A 19,873-nucleotide genomic window follows, 5' to 3' on the forward strand; every position below is an offset into this window, starting at 1 on the left:
CACCAGACGGAGCGTATACAGAACACTCGCAAGTCAATACGACCCGCTGGGGTGTATCCTACCTTACACCACTCGGGCGAAAATGATTGTACGAGAGCTGTGGGACAAGGAACAGGGCTGGGACGACCCCATACCCGACCACCTAGCTTCCACCTGGAGAGAGTGGGAGAGAGAACTCAGCTCGCTCCAAAATGTGAACATACGCCGAAGCTACTTCCCACCCACAGTGCGGCTGGAGACGTGCCAGATGGACCTGCACGTCTTCAGCGACGCCTCAGAAGTGGCCTACGGTTCGGTGGCTTACTTGCGGGCCCGAGAGGAGGGAGGAGAAATACACACAGCCTTCATCCTGGCTCGCTCAAGGATAGCCCCCCGCAAGCAACAATCGATCCCGCGTCTAGAGCTCTGCGCAGCTCTGGTAGGCGCGCAACTCGCCACGTTAATCCAACGTGAACTCACCATCCCGGTGCAAAGAACAATCTTGTGGTCAGACTCCATGACCGTACTCACATGGATCCAGTCCGATTCTTGTAGATACAAGGTCTTCGTGGGAGTCAGAATCACAGAGATTCGAGACCTAGTAGGATCAGCGTGCTGGAGGTACGTGGACGCGAAACAGAACCCAGCCGATGTCATCACACGGGGGATGTCCCTAGATGACCTCACACGTCACAATATCTACAGTGACGGTCCTGAGTTCCTCAAGCTCCCGGAGGAAGAGTGGCCTACCCCCACCCCTCGGGAGGCTAGTCAAGAGGAGGCAGAGATCAAGAAATCTATGTTCTGTGGGTTGACGCACACCCCAGTCCCCACTGACCCTAACATAGACGACTGCCTCACCTTTGAGAGTGCGCAGCTAAAGACATTCCTGTGGCACCACCCTGAGGTTCCCCCCACTACCGACATTAACGCATCGAACTACGCAGAGGCAGAACTCCTTCTGCTACAGCGAGCCCAAAGAGACTCGTTCCCCGACGAGCTAGACTGCCTGCAGGGAACAAAGCCAATCCCGTCAGACAGCAGACTGCTCCACTTGGCCCCCGAGCGCGACACCCATGGCCTCATCAGGGTGGGTGGTCGTCTGAGACGGGCCCCGGACTTAACGGATGACGTCAAGTTTCCTATAGTCCTCAACAGCCGACACAAGGTCACTGAGCTCATCATAAAGAAATACGACGAGGATGTGCACCACGCTGGGGCAGAGAGAGTCTTCGCTGAGATCCGACGTCGCTATTGGATACTTAACGGAAGAGAAGCAGTACGTCGCTTCCAGCGGACTCGTCTAGACTGTCGCAAGTGGCGAGCACAGCCCAGTATACCCAGGATGGCCGACCTGCCTCACCGTCACACCCGACCCGTGGCGAGGCTGATAGAGTTGCCGAGGCTCCCTGACCCCCCTGATGACGATCATGACCCACTGACTTTGTAGATTGCCCTACTCCCCACAACAGACATTGAGCAGTTGACTGGACTATTAATCTGTCTTCCTTTAACTAATTAGGTGCGGACTAATTAGGAGGCGGCTGTTGTGAAGGGCCAGATTAAACTGAGAATCTACCTTTATTGTTTGATATACTTTGTATATTATTTATATACACGGAATATCCCTTTACCTGCGTTTAAACCAGAGTAATATTCGCTCTCCTATTGGACAGCGCCCCCAGGCGCCAGCGCGCAAGCCCCCAACGGCAAGTTCAAAGACAACTGCACGCATGTCAGAACATGCCCGGAGTCAGCGTAGTAATACCAGACAAGGACTGAGGTTGGGACTAGATATTCACTTAAGTATAAATACGGCGCAGGTGTGAACAGCAGCAGTTCGGTAAAACAGTGAAGTGAGCAACCTTGCGTCTAAACAGAGCGTTGAGAACCGCGTGCGAATAGAATGGTAAAAGTGTCAGAGTTTAATGAAGTAACGTTGAGTTCGACTTAATCTAATGTGAAGTAAATAGTCGTTCATTTATTGTATATCGTGCGGCCACAGTTCTTTCGTGTGTAGCATTACCCAGCGGTTCGTCGTGTCTTTAGCTAGTGTCCTTAACCAGGCTGTGTGGCCTAAATACGTCGCCCACACCCGAGGAGTCCTAGGCGGAGAACCGTTGGACATGTACACAGGAGAATCGGCGTCGGCGATTGCAGAACCATTCCTGGTTGGATTATATTGATTTGGAACGTGGTACCGGAGAAGAGCATCGTTGATTTCCACTATCGTTTGGGATTCAACCTCGTGAGGATTACAACTCGGGTCGGCCTCGTGGACGGGGCTGGCTGGCTGTCATCAATGCTGTCGAGCATCTGGATTACAATTATTACTTTGCTGCTGATCAAGGGAGTTTACAAGGACCGACTCCTGTACCTGGAGTCTCTTTATTCCTCATTGAATCAGACGGAGTACCCGAACATTCCTCTACCCTCCAGGCCTTACACCCCCGGAGGGAACCCATTATCTCAGTCGGTACCAGTGTTGCCCTATATAGTTGCTACTATACGACAGGTGGTGTCAACTTAGACCCATCGTAGGATTCCTGCTATTCTTAGTGACTCATGCTCTTGACTGACTTTACGTATATTCTTCGCCATACAAGCGCGACCCTAATTCTCATTCTGTAACCTAACGTTGCCTAATAATAATAAATTACCCTCAAATACTATTTCTTTGTCAATGCCGTATTCTTGTGGGTGTTCACCATCTATATTTGATGTACTGTCTGGCCAGTAATTAAAGTACATAACTAGCAGTGGTTTAATCTATCACAATCTTTAATACAGTCAGGGTTTTGTAACCCCTCAGTTACAGTAATGATGATGATGATGGTGATGATGATGATGATGATGATGGTGATGATGATGATGGTGATGGTAATGGGGATGATGATGATGATGGTGATGATGATGATGGTGATGGTAATGGTGATGATGGTAATGGTGATGATGATGATGATGATGGTGATGGTAATGGTGATGATGGTAATGGTGATGATGATGATGGTGATGATGATGATGATGATGATGATGATGATGATGGTAATGGTGATGATGATGATGATGGTGATGATGGTGATGGTGATGATGGTGATGGTGATGATGGTGATGATGATGATGGTGATGATGATGATGGTCATGGTCACCCACCTACCATCCATAGGAAATAGAGTGAATGATGCAGAAGGATATTGGATTTTGTGTACCATTCTCATTCTAATGTACCATATATTTAAGAGTAATTGTTTTCACTCACTGTCTATGTACCATCATGTAAATGTCTATGTGTGTGTGTGTTTTTGCGTGCGTGCATGTGTGTGAGTAACTTCATTCTCAATTTGACTGGGACAAAAATAGTATTTCAGTATTTTCAATTTGCCCTTATCTAAGCAACAATGTGAGAGCAACGTAGAGCATGTAAACAAGCAGTGTAATCTACCTGAGCAGCCAATGGAAGCCTAGGAAATGAAGCTGCATGATTTCACTTTACTTTATTGGAAAGAGGTAGACATGAAAAGACATCTTGAATATGTATAAAACGTTGCATATATTCACCACTAGATACTGTAGATCAGGGGTGCGCAACCTTTTTTGAACCAAGATCTACTTTTTAATTGACCACCTAGCTGAGAGCTACCAGCCAAAATTTGACATACTCTCGGCTAGTATTAGTATTAATAATACCCATTCAATATGCACATGACAGAACATATTATATGGCATATAATATTTTCTGTCATGTGCATATTGAATGATTATATAATATAATATGATATTTTATATATCATTGTAACGGTGTAGTGTAGCAATTACAAGAATGACGAGACTAACTTCTCACGTTGGGCATGCAGGCAGCATGACCCATTTATTCCACACTCTGCATACACAGACAACAAACACACTCAATTCAATGGGCATGAGAAAACATGAGTTTACATTGCCAAAGCAAAAGTGGAACAATACAATCAAAACAAAAATGATATATGTACAATTAAAAGGGAATAGGAATGATGTGTAAACAGAGCTGTCACATTGCAACTAGTGTTGTCATGATACTGGAATTTCGAACTTCGATACGATACCTTGAAAAGTATCGATATTCGATACCATTTTCGATACCACAGGGAAAAATGTTAAATCTTAAAATGTAAAAAAATAAAAATAAAGATAAATATATATATAATTTTTATTTAACAAAATTTTGCTTTTGTTGCTGGTCGATTATCCTCAGCTTCTCTCTGGTACTATAAGAGAAGATAAATATAACACTTTTAAAACCCTTTGTTTATCTTTAGATCAGACATTTAAAAATAACTAAATGATCTAATCTTGGAAATTAAGTAAAGTTAATAGTACTGCATGTTAAGCATAACAGATTGATTGATTGATTGATTGAACATTTTATTAACAGATTGCAGAATGGGTACAATACAGTACGACTCAATACACACAATTGTTAAGGGGAGGCAGACCAGAGAAAGACTTTCGTCTTGTTTACATCAGGGTCCCCCATTTTCAATTCATCATAACATTTGACATACAGATAAACAGTACTGTTACATCCAGCCATTTATGACATACAAGATATACAGTACTGTTTAAGAGACAGAGTTTCTAAAAGAGAGTATATACAGTTAATTGACTTTTTTTTTTTTTTTTTTTTTTTTTATATTTTTGCACAAATCTTTACATTATTTACAGAGTACCTTTTCACAGCATAATATGCAACATCCAAGATTCGCCTTTTTCATTTTTTGTGACAACATACAAAACATGCAAGAGACTCATACAAATACACTAATAACTGACATGGAAATTAAAGAAGCACTTACAAAAAAAAAAACATACTATACATTGTGCATATACATCCCTGATATATATATATATATATATATATATATATATACGTCATACGTTACATGTAGACCGATCTACCTGCGAGCAGGTATGTGCTGCATCTTTTCTTTTCTTTTCTTTTCTTTTTTTTTTTTTTTTTTTACGTTTCAGCTACGCCTGTGTGTGTCTCCTATATACTTGTGTATCCCCCTATGTGTCAGTGAAAGCCTATATCTCAACTATGTGTATATGTAGGTGTATGTATGTCTATTTCCTATATATGAGTATGTGCATGTATGTGTGCCCCTGACGTGTATACCTTATCCTTGTGTATATGAGTGCGTGTAAACCTATTATGTACACATATGCATATGTGTATCCTAGATACTTGTATGTGGCTATATCTGCGCACATGTGGGTGTGATAGAGACAGTGACCGTTCCATAGACACGCCATCCGGACATAAAATATATGTACATATATACATAATATATTATAGAGCACAAGTACCATCAGATCAAATCCCCTTTTTCATATTCATCCTTGATAATATTGTAATCCCATTTTACTCATTTGTCCTCAGATCGTTCAGTCAGGTGTAGAAATCTGTCCCATATCTCAGCGAAAATATCCTCTCTCCCTGCGACTCTATATGTCACCCTTTCATATGATGCTGTCCGAAACATTAGTTCCATCCATTCTTTAAAAGTAATATCAACAGGTGATTTCCAATGTCGTAATGCAATTCTACATCCTGATATCATGGCCATTCTATACCACATTCCCCGGTATTTAGGCAGTTTAATCCCTTTCGGTACTATACCCAAAACACATGCCATTGGGGCGTTATTTATCTTCACATTCAGGACCTTACTTAGGAATATCACAATTTGATCCCACATTTTCCGGACCTTCTCACATTCGTACAACATGTGCAGTAAAGTGCCTGTCTCCTTCTCACATCTCCAGCAGATGTCACTGTCCCTTAATTTCAGTCTGGCCAGTTTACTAGGCGTCCAATAGCTTCTGTTCAGTACTTTGTAAAAAATAAGTTGTGATTGCGCCTCCCTAGAGAATTTACTCCATTTGGATACCAGTTTCTCCCACATTTCCTCAGTAATCTCCCCATGTACATCGTTCTCCCAGCTCAATCTCAAACCCGCCAATTTGGGTGCATTGTATTCTCTTATAACATCATAAAATCTTGACGCACCGCCTTTCCTGCGCCATCCTTTATAGAATATTTCTTGAATTGCAGTAATTGGGCCGCACTTTGGTCCTCCTATTGATGACGATATACAATGTCTAATCTGTAGGAATTTATAAAAGTTTTTATTATCTATATCAAAATCCTCCTTAATATCCTCAAAAGGCAAAACCCCATCCTCCCCGGCTATATCACCTAGTACATGTATCCCCCTTTTAACCCAATCGTCCCATATGACTGATTTCTTCCCAATCTTTAGTTTCTTATTATACCATATAGAGGCTCTCGTAGTTAAGTATGGGCTATCACCAGTCATTTTGTGCGATTGATTCCAAGTTTCCCTGATAAATGCCATCAAAGGGTTTTTAAGAGGTATAGGTCTGTCTGATTGCGTCAGGAAGGATTCCAGAGATGAGGGATATATCATTTCCTCCTCCATCTTGACCCAAGCAGGTGCCTCCTCAGACGAGTGATTCAGTTTGGAGAGCTGGGAGAGCGAGAATGCATAGTGATACCAGTCTAGTTTAGGCAGGGATAAACCGCCATTTTCCTTTGCTGCATACATTTTGGCCCGTCCAAATAGCGGCCTTTTGCCCCCCCACAGATATACATTAATGACTTTGTCATACTGTCTGAGTAACTGGGTCGGGAGAGTCAGCGGCAACATATATAGGATATAATTTAATTTGGGAGCTAGTATCATTTTCACTAGGTTTATCTTTCCCAGGAGGGACATATTCATTTTGGCCCAATTCTGGGTCAGAGCACTAATGTGTTCGATTATAGGGGCAATATTGGCTTGCATCAACTCTTTCAGACCTGGGATCAGCTTTATTCCTAGGTATATCAACCCTGACGGCATCCATCTGTATTGCCACCCCCTTCTGATATCAGGGGGACAACATTTAGAGAGAGGCATTGCTTCTGACTTGCTCCAGTTGATTGTGTACCCAGATATTTCGGAGAAGGACTCGATAACATTTCCAATGATCCCAACTGCTGTTCGGGGATTGCTGGATACCAATAAGATATCGTCCGCATATAAAAATAATTTATGTTCTACCTGCCCCGCTATTATCCCTTTGATGTCCTGGTTAGTCCTCAGTGCGATAGCAAGTGGTTCGGGGAAAAGCGCAAACATTTGGGGAGAAAGCGGAGAACCTTGCCTCGTCCCCCGCCCTAGGTTAAAGGGCGAGGATACGATCCCGTTGGTCAATACTGATGCCATCGGATTTGTGTATAACAGTTTTACCCACCCAGTAAACGATGGACCGAACCCGAAGCGCTCTAGCGTGTGAAATAAGAATGCAAATTCCACCTTATCAAAGGCCTTTTCGGCATCCAATGAGAAGGCTACTGTAGGTTCTATATCATTCCTTACCTTCCACATTATGTGTAGGAGTCTGCGGATATTATCAGCTGAGTTTCTCCCCTTCACAAAGCCCACTTGATCTGAATGCACCAAAGTTGGTAGCACATCTTCTATTCTATTTGCAAGTATCTTTGCCAATACTTTTTCTTCCAAATTGCTCAGGGATATAGGTCTATAGCTTCCACAGCATTGAGGGTCTTTGCCCTTTTTCTGTAGTAATGTAATAGTGGCAGATCTCAAGCTAGTGGGCAATCCCCCCTTTATCAGTGAGTCCTCATATACTTTTAATAATCTCGGAGCGATTATATCACTGAATTGTTTGTAGAAATCGGGAGTAAACCCGTCGTCTCCTGGTGCTCAATTTAAGGCTGTTGATTGCCGCGTGTATTTCTTCTATCGAGACCCCCCCCTCCATTGATTTTACCTGTTGTTTCGATAATGACGGTAATTTGATTTTGTCGAAGAACGCGTCCATTTTTAGCTGATCCACCGCCTTCTGTGGGGTATATAAGTCCTGGTAGAAGCACCTGAAGACATTATTAATTTCCTTTTTGTCCGTAATAATCTTGTCATCTTTATTACGAATCGAGGATATAATATTCTGATTATGCATTTGTTTAACCCGATTCGCTAATATTTTACCCGCTCTCTCCCCTTGTTCATAATATCTTTGGTTGGTCCTAAATAACGCATATTCAGCCTTCTTTTGATATATGTTGTTCAATTCGTATTTGGATTTGCTTAGGTTCCTCCACGTTTCTGGGTCTGGTCTTTGGCTGTGCTGTTTCGAAAGTATTTTAATTTCCTCATCTAACGCTGTCATTTTTTGTTTCTCCGTCCTTTTTAGTATCGCACCGTATTGTATGAGTCGTCCTCTCATGTAAGCTTTACATGTGTCCCACATTATGCCACTATCATCTATTGACCATTCATTAAGTTCCCAGAATTCCTTAAATATAGTTCTAATGTACGTACACGATCCTTCATCATTTAACATCAGGTTATTGAATCGCCATCTCCGAGATCGTTGCCCTTCTTCCATGGATGTGATCACTAAATCAACCGGAGCATGGTCAGATATTACAATGTTCCCTATCCCAGTACTTGCAACCTGTTCTACCAGTGCGCTAGAGATCAGGAAATAATCTATTCTAGAGTATGAGGAATGTGGGTGAGAGTAAAACGTGTAGTCTCTTTCTTGTGGGTTCATAACCCTCCAAACATCCACTAGACCCAACTCCTCTATCAGAACACCAACCGCCAGTCTCCCTGTGTTGTCAGCGGTTTTGGGTTGGTATGATCTGTCTATCAAGGTGTTTCCAACCAAGTTGAAGTCCCCCCCTATGATTACGTTGCTATTCCCTATTTTCCTGATCACCTCACATACCTCATGGAAAAAGTCTGAGGACGACCCGTTGGGCGCATATATATTAGCTAAAGTAGTCCTCTGTCCCTCTAAATCAGCATCCAGTATAACCCATCTTCCCTCATCATGTGAGAAACTATTGTGTACCTTTAGGTCTAAGTTTTTTCTCACCAATATTGCCACCCCCCTCTTCCTAGAAGAGAACGTGCTATAGTATATTTGTCCCACCCAATCCCTTTTAAGCTTGGCCGACTCCTCCTCATCCAGGTGTGACTCCTGAATTAGTGCAATATCTGCCTTTTTTTGTTTCAAGAACGTCAATATCTTCTTTCTCTTAATGGGATGATGACATCCGTCTATATTCCACGATATTATTTTAATCAGCCCCATATTTCTCGTAATGCATCTCCCCTGTGCAATCCATGACGTAGTCTAGTGCCTGAGACTGTGAAGATATATATACAATAGTATAGCATACAATGAAATAAAAAAGAACATATAAAAACATAAATACACTTCCCCCCCCCACATTTACCCAAGCTACGTTCGATATGACCCCAGATAGAACAGTCGTACCGAGGGTGAAATCGATACTCACCCATGCACCTTGGTCCCCCTCGACTAACAGAGGAGTGCATACGGCACGAGGCAGATTGCCCAAAACTGTGCCCCTATTATCTTGTAAACCCTGACGTAACGTATGGCTCACACTGTAATCTATATACAGTGCGATCAATTCAACTGAACTTGACAAAACGGTAACGTTTCCAGCCATTAACATTTGTATATCTTTCAGATATATCTTGGTACATTGTAACTTCTATGACATAGCCACGATGGCCTGTGGTTCATTTCGTTATATTTTTCCTGTATCCATCCGGGATATTTCCCCTCCCATACTTTTATTATATTCTTCTATCCATTGCCCTCTATTTTCATTTCACATTTTTTTTTTTTTTCTTTTTTTTTTTAATTATTTTTCTTTCTCTTTTCCACTCATCTCTTTTCCTCTATATACATATTGACGTTTTTTGATGTTATTTACTCTATGACGATGCCCCCGTGACTTATCTGTATTCATGCGCTTCATGAACTTTATCTCAATTGTCCGCCTCCGACTGTCCCCGTCTGAATCCCTGTAGTTTCTCCCGGTATCCGTGATGACCATTGCCCTGCTGTGTGGGGCGTTCAGTCCCCGTCGTCTGCATGTCGTCCCCCGGTCCCCGTTTTCTTCCCATCGTCTGCCAGGTAGACAGCCGTATTATCTCCTCTCGGTCCGGGTCGGTAGTCGGGTTCACCACGGTGATCTTGAATCCACGCTTTGCCATATCCGCCGTCGCCTCCGCCGCGCTCTGGTATAGGCGGGTGCCATCCTCGTAGAATACCCTCATCTTCGCTGGATACGGTGTCTGGAACTTGAGATTCTTCTCCTTCATTATTCTCTTGGCCTCGGCATATTCTCCTCGCTTCTTCAGTATTTCAGTGGGTAAGTCATGGTCGACATAGAAGCGATCGTTGCCACATGAGACGTTCTTCTTCTGCCATGTTCGGCGTATTATCTCTTCCTTCATTTTGTAACTCCCAAACTTAACCACGATTGACCGTGGCTTCAGCTGTGGGTTGTTAGGCCTCGGGGCCAGTGCCCGGTGTGCTCTTTCGATACGAAGGTCCATGTCATGAGGCAGACCGAGGGCGTCTTTAAACAAGCCGTCTAGAAATCCATGCATGTCTTTCCCCTCTTTTTCCTCCGGGATACCATACACCCGCAGGTTCTCTCTCCTCGTCCTGCCCTCCTGGTCGAGTAGCTTAGCCTCCACGTCGGCCTGCCTCTGCATTAGCTTTTTTATTAAAACCGTCGCCGCACCAAGCACATTTTCATTTTCTCCGATTCTCCCCTCAGTTTCATCGAGCCTGTCGTTCATTTTGTTCATGTCATTTCTTATCTCCCGAAATTGACGCTCATTGTCTTTTCTGAAGTCTTTGAGCTCGTTGTATATGTTCAACAGCGTGGCTTCTTGTTCACAGTCATCGTCGCCATCTTTTCCTCCCGTTACTTCGTCATTCTCTGCCATTCCGTCGTCCTTTCCAGTTGTAATCGTGGTCGCCCTACGTCTCGTGATAGCCCCTTCTGTCATCCCTATTAAATATATACCCTGGTGTTTTTACTAAATGTTTCTCGGGGCTACATCATTTTGCTGTCGGGGAGCTCGCGAGTTAAGCAGCCATGTTCTTCCGCGGTCAGACCGGAAGTCCAGTTAATTGACTTCTGACCATTATAGTCAAAGTCTTTTCCTATGAACTGAAACTCATAAGATCACATACTGTAAGGCTAGCATCATTCAGTTACAGCTATATTGGCCAACATTAGCCAGCTATCTAGCCAGCTACTGCACTGCCAGCCAGCCATATACCTTAACCCACAATACAAGAGCTATCCAGCCAGCTACTGCACTACGAACTGCCAGCTTGATTGATTGAAAAGCTAGCCAGCTGGCCACCCCCAATCCAGCCAACCGTACAAATTACGGTCTCAGCCAAATCACATCGATTTGTACAGTTAGTTAGCTATCCATTCCATTGCGAATTAAAAGGTAGGCCAGTATTAGCTAGCTAGTAGCTAACGTTAGCCAACTGAGAACGATAGCTAGCTAACCAACAGCTGCCAGCCTGCAAACAACAACGCCGTTGATATAATGAGCTATCCGTAGTAGGGCTGACCTTCGAATATTTTTTGGAATTCGAAGCTTTGGGGCCGAGATTCGATTCTAATTCGAAGCTTCGAGATACATTTTTTTTTTTTTTAGATTTTTTTTTAATGTTGTGGGACTTGTACAGCACGTTGTTCAACTTTGTCAGTGCTGTAAAGTTTAAACCTTTTTAAATCTTAGACAAACAAAACACTTTGCTTTCATGAAATATTGTAAGCCGTCATTTGAGGCTTTATAAAAGCAGCACAATGAACACAAATCTGTCAGTGCCGAGTCCGACCTCATCTTAAATAACAAACAGCATTGCTTGTTGTAGTTAACAAAGAGAGGCAGAGTTGATTTTGCACACAAAAAAAATATTAATATTTATAAAAAAAAAAGAAATGTATAACCGCATTTTATTAATCGAGATCTACTTGAAATCAGCCCGCGATCTACCTGTCGATCGCGGTCGACTGGTTGGGCACCACTGCAGATAGATAGATTGATTTATCTGATTAGATGAGCACTCCCTAAAAAAACGTTGCCGTCTAGCTATGTCTAGCTCGCTCTCCGGTCACTCCCCCCCCCAACACCAGCGGGATACAGGCTCTGATTTGTTCCCTTTGGCTGTGGGCCGCGTGCTTTCAGTGAAGCACGAGCGGCCCCACGTTTCGCTTCTCATGGGGACAGGGGCTGACACCCAGTTGCTGGCTAGGCCTGGGTCTGTCCGTGAGAATGCTGTGCTGTCAAGCGACTCCCACGCCACACGTTCTGCGTCTGTGTTTGGTGAGCCTGGTGTTGTGTCTGTCAACGATGAAGGTTGTCAGCGGGGGGAACTCGAGGCCCAGGCGAGTTCCCCCAGCCCCGCCCTTGCCAGGCCGGGTATCACGTTAGTGCCTCCTCAAGGGCCTTTAAGTGGATTTGTGCAGCAATGGGGAGCCAGTGCAGGTCCCTAAGAAGTGGGGTGACATGGGCTGACGTCGGTAGGTTTGAGATCAGGCGGGCAGCTGCGTTCTGAATGAGTTGAAGATTCTTGGTGGCAGTGGTCGGAAGGCCAGCAAGCAGTGCGTTGCAGTAGTCGAGGAGTTGGGTGGCTTTTGTCAGGAAGGAGCGGATCCTTCTGACGTTGCTCAGGAGGAATCTGCAGGTTCTGGTTGTTGCTGCAATGTAAGCAGAGAAGTTCAGCTGGTCGTCAAGGAAAACACCAAGGTTCTTGGTGGTCGGGGATGTGGCCACAGCTACATTCTTCACTGTGATGGAAAGGTCGGTCAGGAGGGAGGATTCGGCCGGCAGGTGAAGCAATTCGGTTTTTCTTAGGTTCAGTTTGAGGAGGTTGGTCATCATCCAGGCAGAGATGTCGGACAGACAGGCCGAGATCCGCTCAGAGACGTGGATATCTGAGGGAGGAAAGGAGAGGAAGAGTTGAGTATCATCGGCATAACAATGATACGAGAAGGCATGAGGAGGGGTCCAAGGACAGAGCCCTGGGGGACACCTGTCTGCAGCGGGTGGGGGGCTGACAGGGTCCCTCTCCATGATACTTGGTTGGAGCGGTCATTGAGGTATGATGTCAGCCATGTCAGCGCAGAGCCAGCCACACCCATTCCTGCGAGGGACGCAAGGAGGATAATAATAATAACTAGACAATTCCGCGCGGGGGAAATTGTGAAAGTGTGGGTGACACCTGTGCACCGCCGGCCAACGGGAGAGGGTCTCTCGCGAGTCTCTATGACAAACAAAAAAAACGTATTAAAAAACGTTTCAGTTTTAAAAAATGTTCGGACTTTTCCGAGTTTTTAACATTTTTCTGACTTTTCCGAGTTTAACATTTTTTTAGGACTTTTTCAGAGTTCTAAAAAAAATCTGACTTTTCCGTTTTTTTTTTTAACTTTTCCGAGTTTTTAAAAATGTTCAGACTTTTCCGAGTTTTGTAAATTTTTCGGACTTTTCCGAGTTTTAAATTTTTTTCTGACTATTTGACTTTTCAGTTTTTAAAAATTTCGGGGCTAGGGGTGTGTGGCCTAAGGGGGCGTGGTCTAATGATCGGGGGAGTGGTCAACATCGACCAATGAAAGAGGATATCCCTACCGAGTCCAATGGCACAACCCGCAAGTCTCGACGACAAACGGTTCAAGAGATACACTGAGGGGGTGTGGCCTAAGGGGGCGTGGCCTAAGGATCGGGGGAGTGGTCAACATCGACCAATGAAAGAGGATATCCCTACCGAGTACAATGGGTCAACATAGACCAATGAAAGAGATCCCTCTGACTTTTCCAAGTTTTTTTAAAATTTTCGGACTTTTCCGAGTTTTTAACATTTTTCAGACTTTTCCGAGTTTTTAAAAAAAATCGGACTTTTCTGAGTTTAAAAAAAATTTGGACTTTTCCGAGTTTAAATTTTTTTTCGGGACTAGGGGTGTGTGGCCTAAGGGGGCGTGGAAAGAGGATATCCCTACCGAGTCCAATGGCACAACCCGCAAGTCTCGACGACAAACGGTTCAAGAGATACACTGAGGGGGTGTGGCCTAAGGGCGCGTGGTCTAAGGATGGGGGAGTGGTCAACATCGACCAATGAAAGAGGATATCCCTACCGAGTCCAATGGCACAACCCGCAAGACAGAGGGCGCTGTCAAGCAATTCAGTACTGCTACACAGAGGGGCAAGTAAGGGTTAACCCATGAGAGGTCATTGGCAGGTCAGCTGTAGCCATGAGCCATGAGCCACACACCTGTTACCTAATTAGGCACGAATGACTTGCACTTTCGATACAATGCATTTCAATGAGGGCAGACGCATGACTGCATTGTCACGATGATTAAAAGCAAACGATAAGAGATGAAGCGTTGTGAAGCGCACATGAGCACTTCAAGGAGTAGGTGAAGGGTTGTGTGCAATATTGTGGCATTCCGTCGACAATTGTGGCTGCGGTGACGATCGGAACAGAAGGGGGGAAAAGCGATAAAACCAGCCTATTCCTAGAATGCGAACACATTGGTGTCTATGGGGAGGAGAACCTTCAAACAAATGGTCATCAGTTGAGATAGAAATGTCCAATTCCATTTATTTTTCTTTTGTGAGCGAGCCGACAGCTGTGTCATTGTGTTTTTTTTTCTACGTCCAAAATTTAGATCAGTGTCGCAATTTACCCAAGGTAGTAGGAAAAAAATTATTTCAGCTCCTGCACTCTAACTTGCAATGCATTTCCAATGGGACCGACATTTTCCTGTTTAAAGTCAATTCGTAGCCAAACGGTGCTGTGAAACTTTCCGAAAAGCAATAGCGCTGTTGCCATAGTCAAGCCGGTCGTTTTGATACCTTTCACGTGTATGGGGCGCGAACGCTCTGGCAGGAGTTGTGTTTGCAAAATCGGTGGAATAAAGAAATAAAGAATAAAAAGAGTATAGATTACTATGTTAATGTAACATTACTATTACTATGTTAATGTTCATCAAAGTGTTGCGTGTTACAGTGTAGGTTAGTATATTAGGACAAGTGCATGACAGTAAGGTTAGTTAGGGTTAGTGTTAATTTTGTCAATGGAAATGATGACTATATGGTCGTCAACAAAGCTTTTTCCCCTGACTGAATGTAGACTAAAACAAAAAAAGTCAAAATCGAGACAAAAACTGACTAAGACTAAAATGAAAAATACATGAAGGTGACTAAAATTGTCTACATTCAACAGACCTATATTTTGACTACTTATATGTAGATATGTGCAATACGTCTGGCATATATGTGTACAATTTGACCTTGTGCTCATCTCATATTGCAACGAAAAAACTTCAATAAACAAAGTTTTGAAAAAATAAAAAGTACAGAGGTGGATGACTTACCATGTTCTCAATGATGTAACTATGTGGGAAAGACCCTGAAACGTTTAGACATGTAAGAATGTAGATCAAGGGAAACACCATGTGATCAAAGACTAGACCAGGGGTCAGGAACCTTTTTGACTGGGAGAGCCATAAAAGCCAAATATTTCTAAATATATTTCATTGAGAGCCATATAGTATTTTTAACGTATAATGAATTAAATATGTCTTACTTTTAATGCGACTTCTGGTGCTGCATGGTTTTGCTGATGGCCTTGTAATCTGGTTCATACGTGGTGAGGTTGAGCTTCATGTAGGCGTTGAGGCTTCCATCAGTTAAACGTGAGCGTAGGTTGGTCTTAATGTTCCTCATATGCAAGAATGACTGCCCACATATTATGTAGAGCCAAACATGGTCAATATACGGCAATACTCACGCTGCATTGTGTGGTATGTCACAGGAAGCTCGTTCCAAGTTTTAAGAATCAGCTGGTCTTCAGGTTGAAGATTTTTAATTTCTGTCCACTTGTGTTCCCTCGCCAGCTCTGCTCGCTATATCTTCAGCTACAGATACTATTAGCTGTATCTTCAAAACTAATTTCTGTTTACTTTTAAATTACACAGTATCATTAAGAAATATCACAAGTATTTAAAAAAAATAAAATAAAAATTATTTTTTACTCAAAAAATTCTGGGAGCCATATGCTGTCACCAGAAGAGCCATATATGGCTCGCGAGCCATAGGTTCCCGACCCCTGGACTAGACTATCAGTAGGATGCTCAGAAACTGAAAATGTACAGAGATGCTGTGGGTAGCCTCATTTATTTAACAATGTGTACCCGCCCTGACCAATGGTTTGTAGAGAGTAGATGGTCACAGCATTTTGCTGACCCCACAGAGGAGCATGTGGATTACAGCCAAACATGTTTTTTTGTTATCTTAAAGGTACAGGATATTGAATGCCGTTTGAATACAGACAGCTCACTGGTTTCGTGGGAAAACAAAGAAGCAGCCCACAATGGTGCTATCAACTAGTAAAGCCAAATATACGGCTCTAGCTCTGACCATACATGAGTGTGTTTATTCAGAACAACTGTTAGAAGTGATGGAGACAAAATTACGAGTATATCGTTTAATATGTAATAGCCAGATAATTGGAATGTACTCTCTATACCAGATAAGGTGTTTTTGAAGATGAGGGGCATTTTGTCAACATCAGTTAAAAATGATGGACACTGTTGTTTATGAGGGCAACCAGGGAACCATTGTGATTGCTAGGAACCCAGTGTGTCAACATAGATGTAAACATGCCAATATAGAAAATATCATCTCATCAGATCCGTCATCAGAGAAGAAAGGATGACACCGGTTTACTGTCCAACGGATGACAGAGTAGCAGACACTATGAGGAAACCTGTTCCAAATTAAAATTGAAGGGATTTGCAAGGGTCATGTTTAATGTGAAAGAATTGACTGTCATACCCTGTCGATGTTTTTGGATTATATTATTTCCTTTGTAAAATGTTTTTCCAATAAGTTATCCAGTATGCTAAACCCTAAGTGGGAGTGTTGAAGGCAGAGGTTCTGTGTAGGATTGTTAGTAACTGTCTAACTGCATTATATAACTGTTTCCACCAGTAACTGTCTAACTGCATATATAACTGTTTCCACTAGAGGGCGCTCTAGGAGGAGCCACTCAGGTACACCACCATGTGGCGAGTATAAATACAGATGTCTCCTCCCATTCTTTCTCTTTCCCCCAGTCTCTCAGTGAGAGAAGACCTGTAGTGTAACTGCTCTGCCATGTGAATAATAAACCACGCCGATTAAGGGCTCAAGATAGAAACCATGCCTCTTGACCTACTCTATAACCAGGAAGTACCTCCCACCTGACACGCGTTCAGAGTTTACTCTTCCTGAGAAGACAAAACCTAAGAGTGTAGATGGTACATAATTCACCCACGGAACTATTGTTAGGAACATTCTAGAACATTAGTTCGGCCCGAACATTCTGGAACGTTTGTGATGATGTCATAGCAGAACATTCTAGAACATTAGTTCCGCCCGAACATTCTGGAACGTTTGTGATGATGTCATAGTAGAACATTCTAGGACATCGAACATTCTTATTTAAGCGGTGGCAGTTCCTGTCATTCTAGCTTTCCAGTAACGTACTGCATCGTGTAGGTGTACTCAATAAATACTATTCGCTCTGCCGCAAGCCACCGTCTCCGACTCCCATCTCTCGGCACTACAAGAGTGCCGTTGTTAAAATGGCTAAGCAAGGAGTTGATCTGGACCGGGACCAGTTCTGCTGTTCTATCTGTCTGGATCTACTGAAGGATCCGGTAACTATTCCCTGTGGACACAGCTACTGTATGGGCTGTATCAAAGACTGCTGGGATCGAGATGATCAGAAGGGGATCTACACATGTCCCCAGTGCAGGGAGACTTTTAATCCGAGGCCTGTTCTGAAGAAAAACAACATGCTGGCTGAAGTGATAGAACAACTAAGGAAGACAGGACTCCAAGCTGCTCCTCCTGATCACTGTTGTGCTGGACCTGGAGATGTGGTCTGTGATTTCTGCACTGGGAGAAAGCAGAAAGCCCTCAAGTCCTGCCTGGTATGTCTGACCTCTTTCTGTGAAACTCACCTCCAGCCTCATTATACTGTAGCTCCATTAAAGAAACACAAGCTGGTCAAAGCCTCCACACGGCTTCAGGAGAACACCTGCTCTCGTCATGATGAAGCTATGAAGATTTTCTGTCGTACTGATCAGCAGTGTATCTGTTATTTGTGTTCCATGGATGAACATAAAGGCCATGATACAGTATCAGCTGCAGCAGAAAGGACAGAGAGACAGAAAGAGCTTGGCATGAGTCAGCAGAAAATCCAACAAAAAGTCCAGGAGAGAGAGAAGCGACTCAAAGAGGCCCAACAGGCTGTTGATTCTCTCAATCGCTCTGCTGATAAAGCAGTGGAGGACAATGAGAGAATATTCACTGAGCTGATACGCTCCTTGGAGACGAGGCGCTCTGAGCTGAAGAAGGTCATCAGAGCCCAACAGAGCACCACAGTGACTCAGGCTGAAGAACTGCAGAAGAGACTGGAGCAGGAGATAGCGGACCTGAGGAGGAGAGACACTGAGCTGGAGCAGCTCTCACACACAGAGGACCACATCCACTTTCTACAGAGTTACCCCTCCCTCTCCAGTCCCAGTGAGTCTACAGACTTACCCAGCATCAGTGTCCTTCCTCTCCTGTACTTTGCAGATGTGACTGAGGTCGTGTCTAAGCTGAGAGACCAACTAGAGGACGTTCTGAAAGAGCAGTGGCCCAGAATCTCAACAACAGTGAATGCAGTTAATGTTTTACTGCCACCACCAGAGCCCAAGACCAGAGCTGACTTCTTACACTATTACTCTCCGATCACACTGGACCCAAACACAACAAACAGACGTCTGTCTTTGTCTGAGGGGAACAGAAAAGCAACACTGGACAGACAGCAAGAGCAGTCATATCCTGATCACCCAGAAAGATTTATTGAATGGTCTCAGGTTCTGGGTAGAGAAGGTCTGACTGGACGCTGTTACTGGGAGGTGGAGTGTAGTGGAGGGGTTCATGTAGCAGCCTCCTACAAAGACATTAGTAGAACAGGCACTAAGGAGGACTGTGGATTTGGATGCAATTCCAAATCCTGGGCTTTAGATTCCAATCCAAGTAATTACATCTTCTTCAGCCACAATAACAAGAAAATAACAGTATCGGGCCCCTGGTCCTCCAGAATAGGAGTGTACCTGGATCACAGGGCAGGAACTCTGTGCTTCTACAGCGTCTCTGACACAATGACCCTCCTGCACAGAGTCAACACCACATTCACTCAGCCTCTCTATCCTGGACTTTGGTGTCGATATAGCCATGGGGAGGCTGAGTTTTGTGAGAGATCAGGGACATGCACAGCTCCTCTACCCAGCGTTTTGGATTAAAATTGATCTTGAGGATGTTTGCTGAGTTGTGAAAGATGAGGTAATTAGGAGTTACATTCACTCAGTCACTCTATCGTTGTTCTGAGGGACACAAACATAACATACACTATGTTTTGCTTTGTTTCTAGTTTCTAGCCTACCGGGGTAACGTTTGATTGGATATTTGCATAATTAATTCATAATTATTCACATATTTTATTCACATCTTCAATACCTCTGTCCCTTTGCATGTGGGGAAGTAAAAATCGTCATTTTCATACTCCGGGTAGGTTGGACAACAATATGCAACCATTTTATTTGTATTTGATCACCTTTGGTCATTTTTAATTACTGTGGGATTTGGGTCTGTCCCTTCTCTCTCTGTTCCAGGGGGGGTTGGTAACAATGTGGTGGCCGGACCTCCATGGGGAGGTTGAGTCAGCCTATAACCTTTTCCCTCACCTCGTATCTCTGGGCAGCCGGGACACTTCATACGGGACACTCTATTTTCAAGGCCTTCTCTTGAACCCAAGAGCTCAAGGAGCGAGAGAGAGTTGTTCTTCTGGTGGTAGACTTTCAGGGAGACAGACCTACACTGTAATATTTCTTTTTACATTACGGGAAATTCACTTATTTTAA

The 19,873-nt window shown here is 43.7% G+C and overlaps 1 protein-coding gene across 1 annotated transcript in view; it reads left to right on the forward strand.

Moving 5' to 3' along the window:
- Positions 1-17,542: 17,542 nt before the first annotated feature.
- Positions 17,543-19,873, forward strand: part of LOC311226592 (tripartite motif-containing protein 16-like) — a gene marked incomplete at both ends in the record, with an annotated part of 86,723 nt that continues 84,392 nt past the window's right edge. The window contains one exon of the mRNA XM_084312012.1: positions 17,543-19,205. Coding sequence (XP_084168138.1) covers positions 17,543-19,205 — 1,663 coding nt within the window. The remainder of the gene's footprint in view (positions 19,206-19,873) is intronic.

This window comes from Notolepis coatsorum (genome assembly GCF_963971535.1).
Source record: "Notolepis coatsorum genome assembly, chromosome: 4".
In the NCBI taxonomy this organism is placed as follows: Eukaryota; Metazoa; Chordata; class Actinopteri; order Aulopiformes; family Paralepididae; genus Notolepis; species Notolepis coatsorum.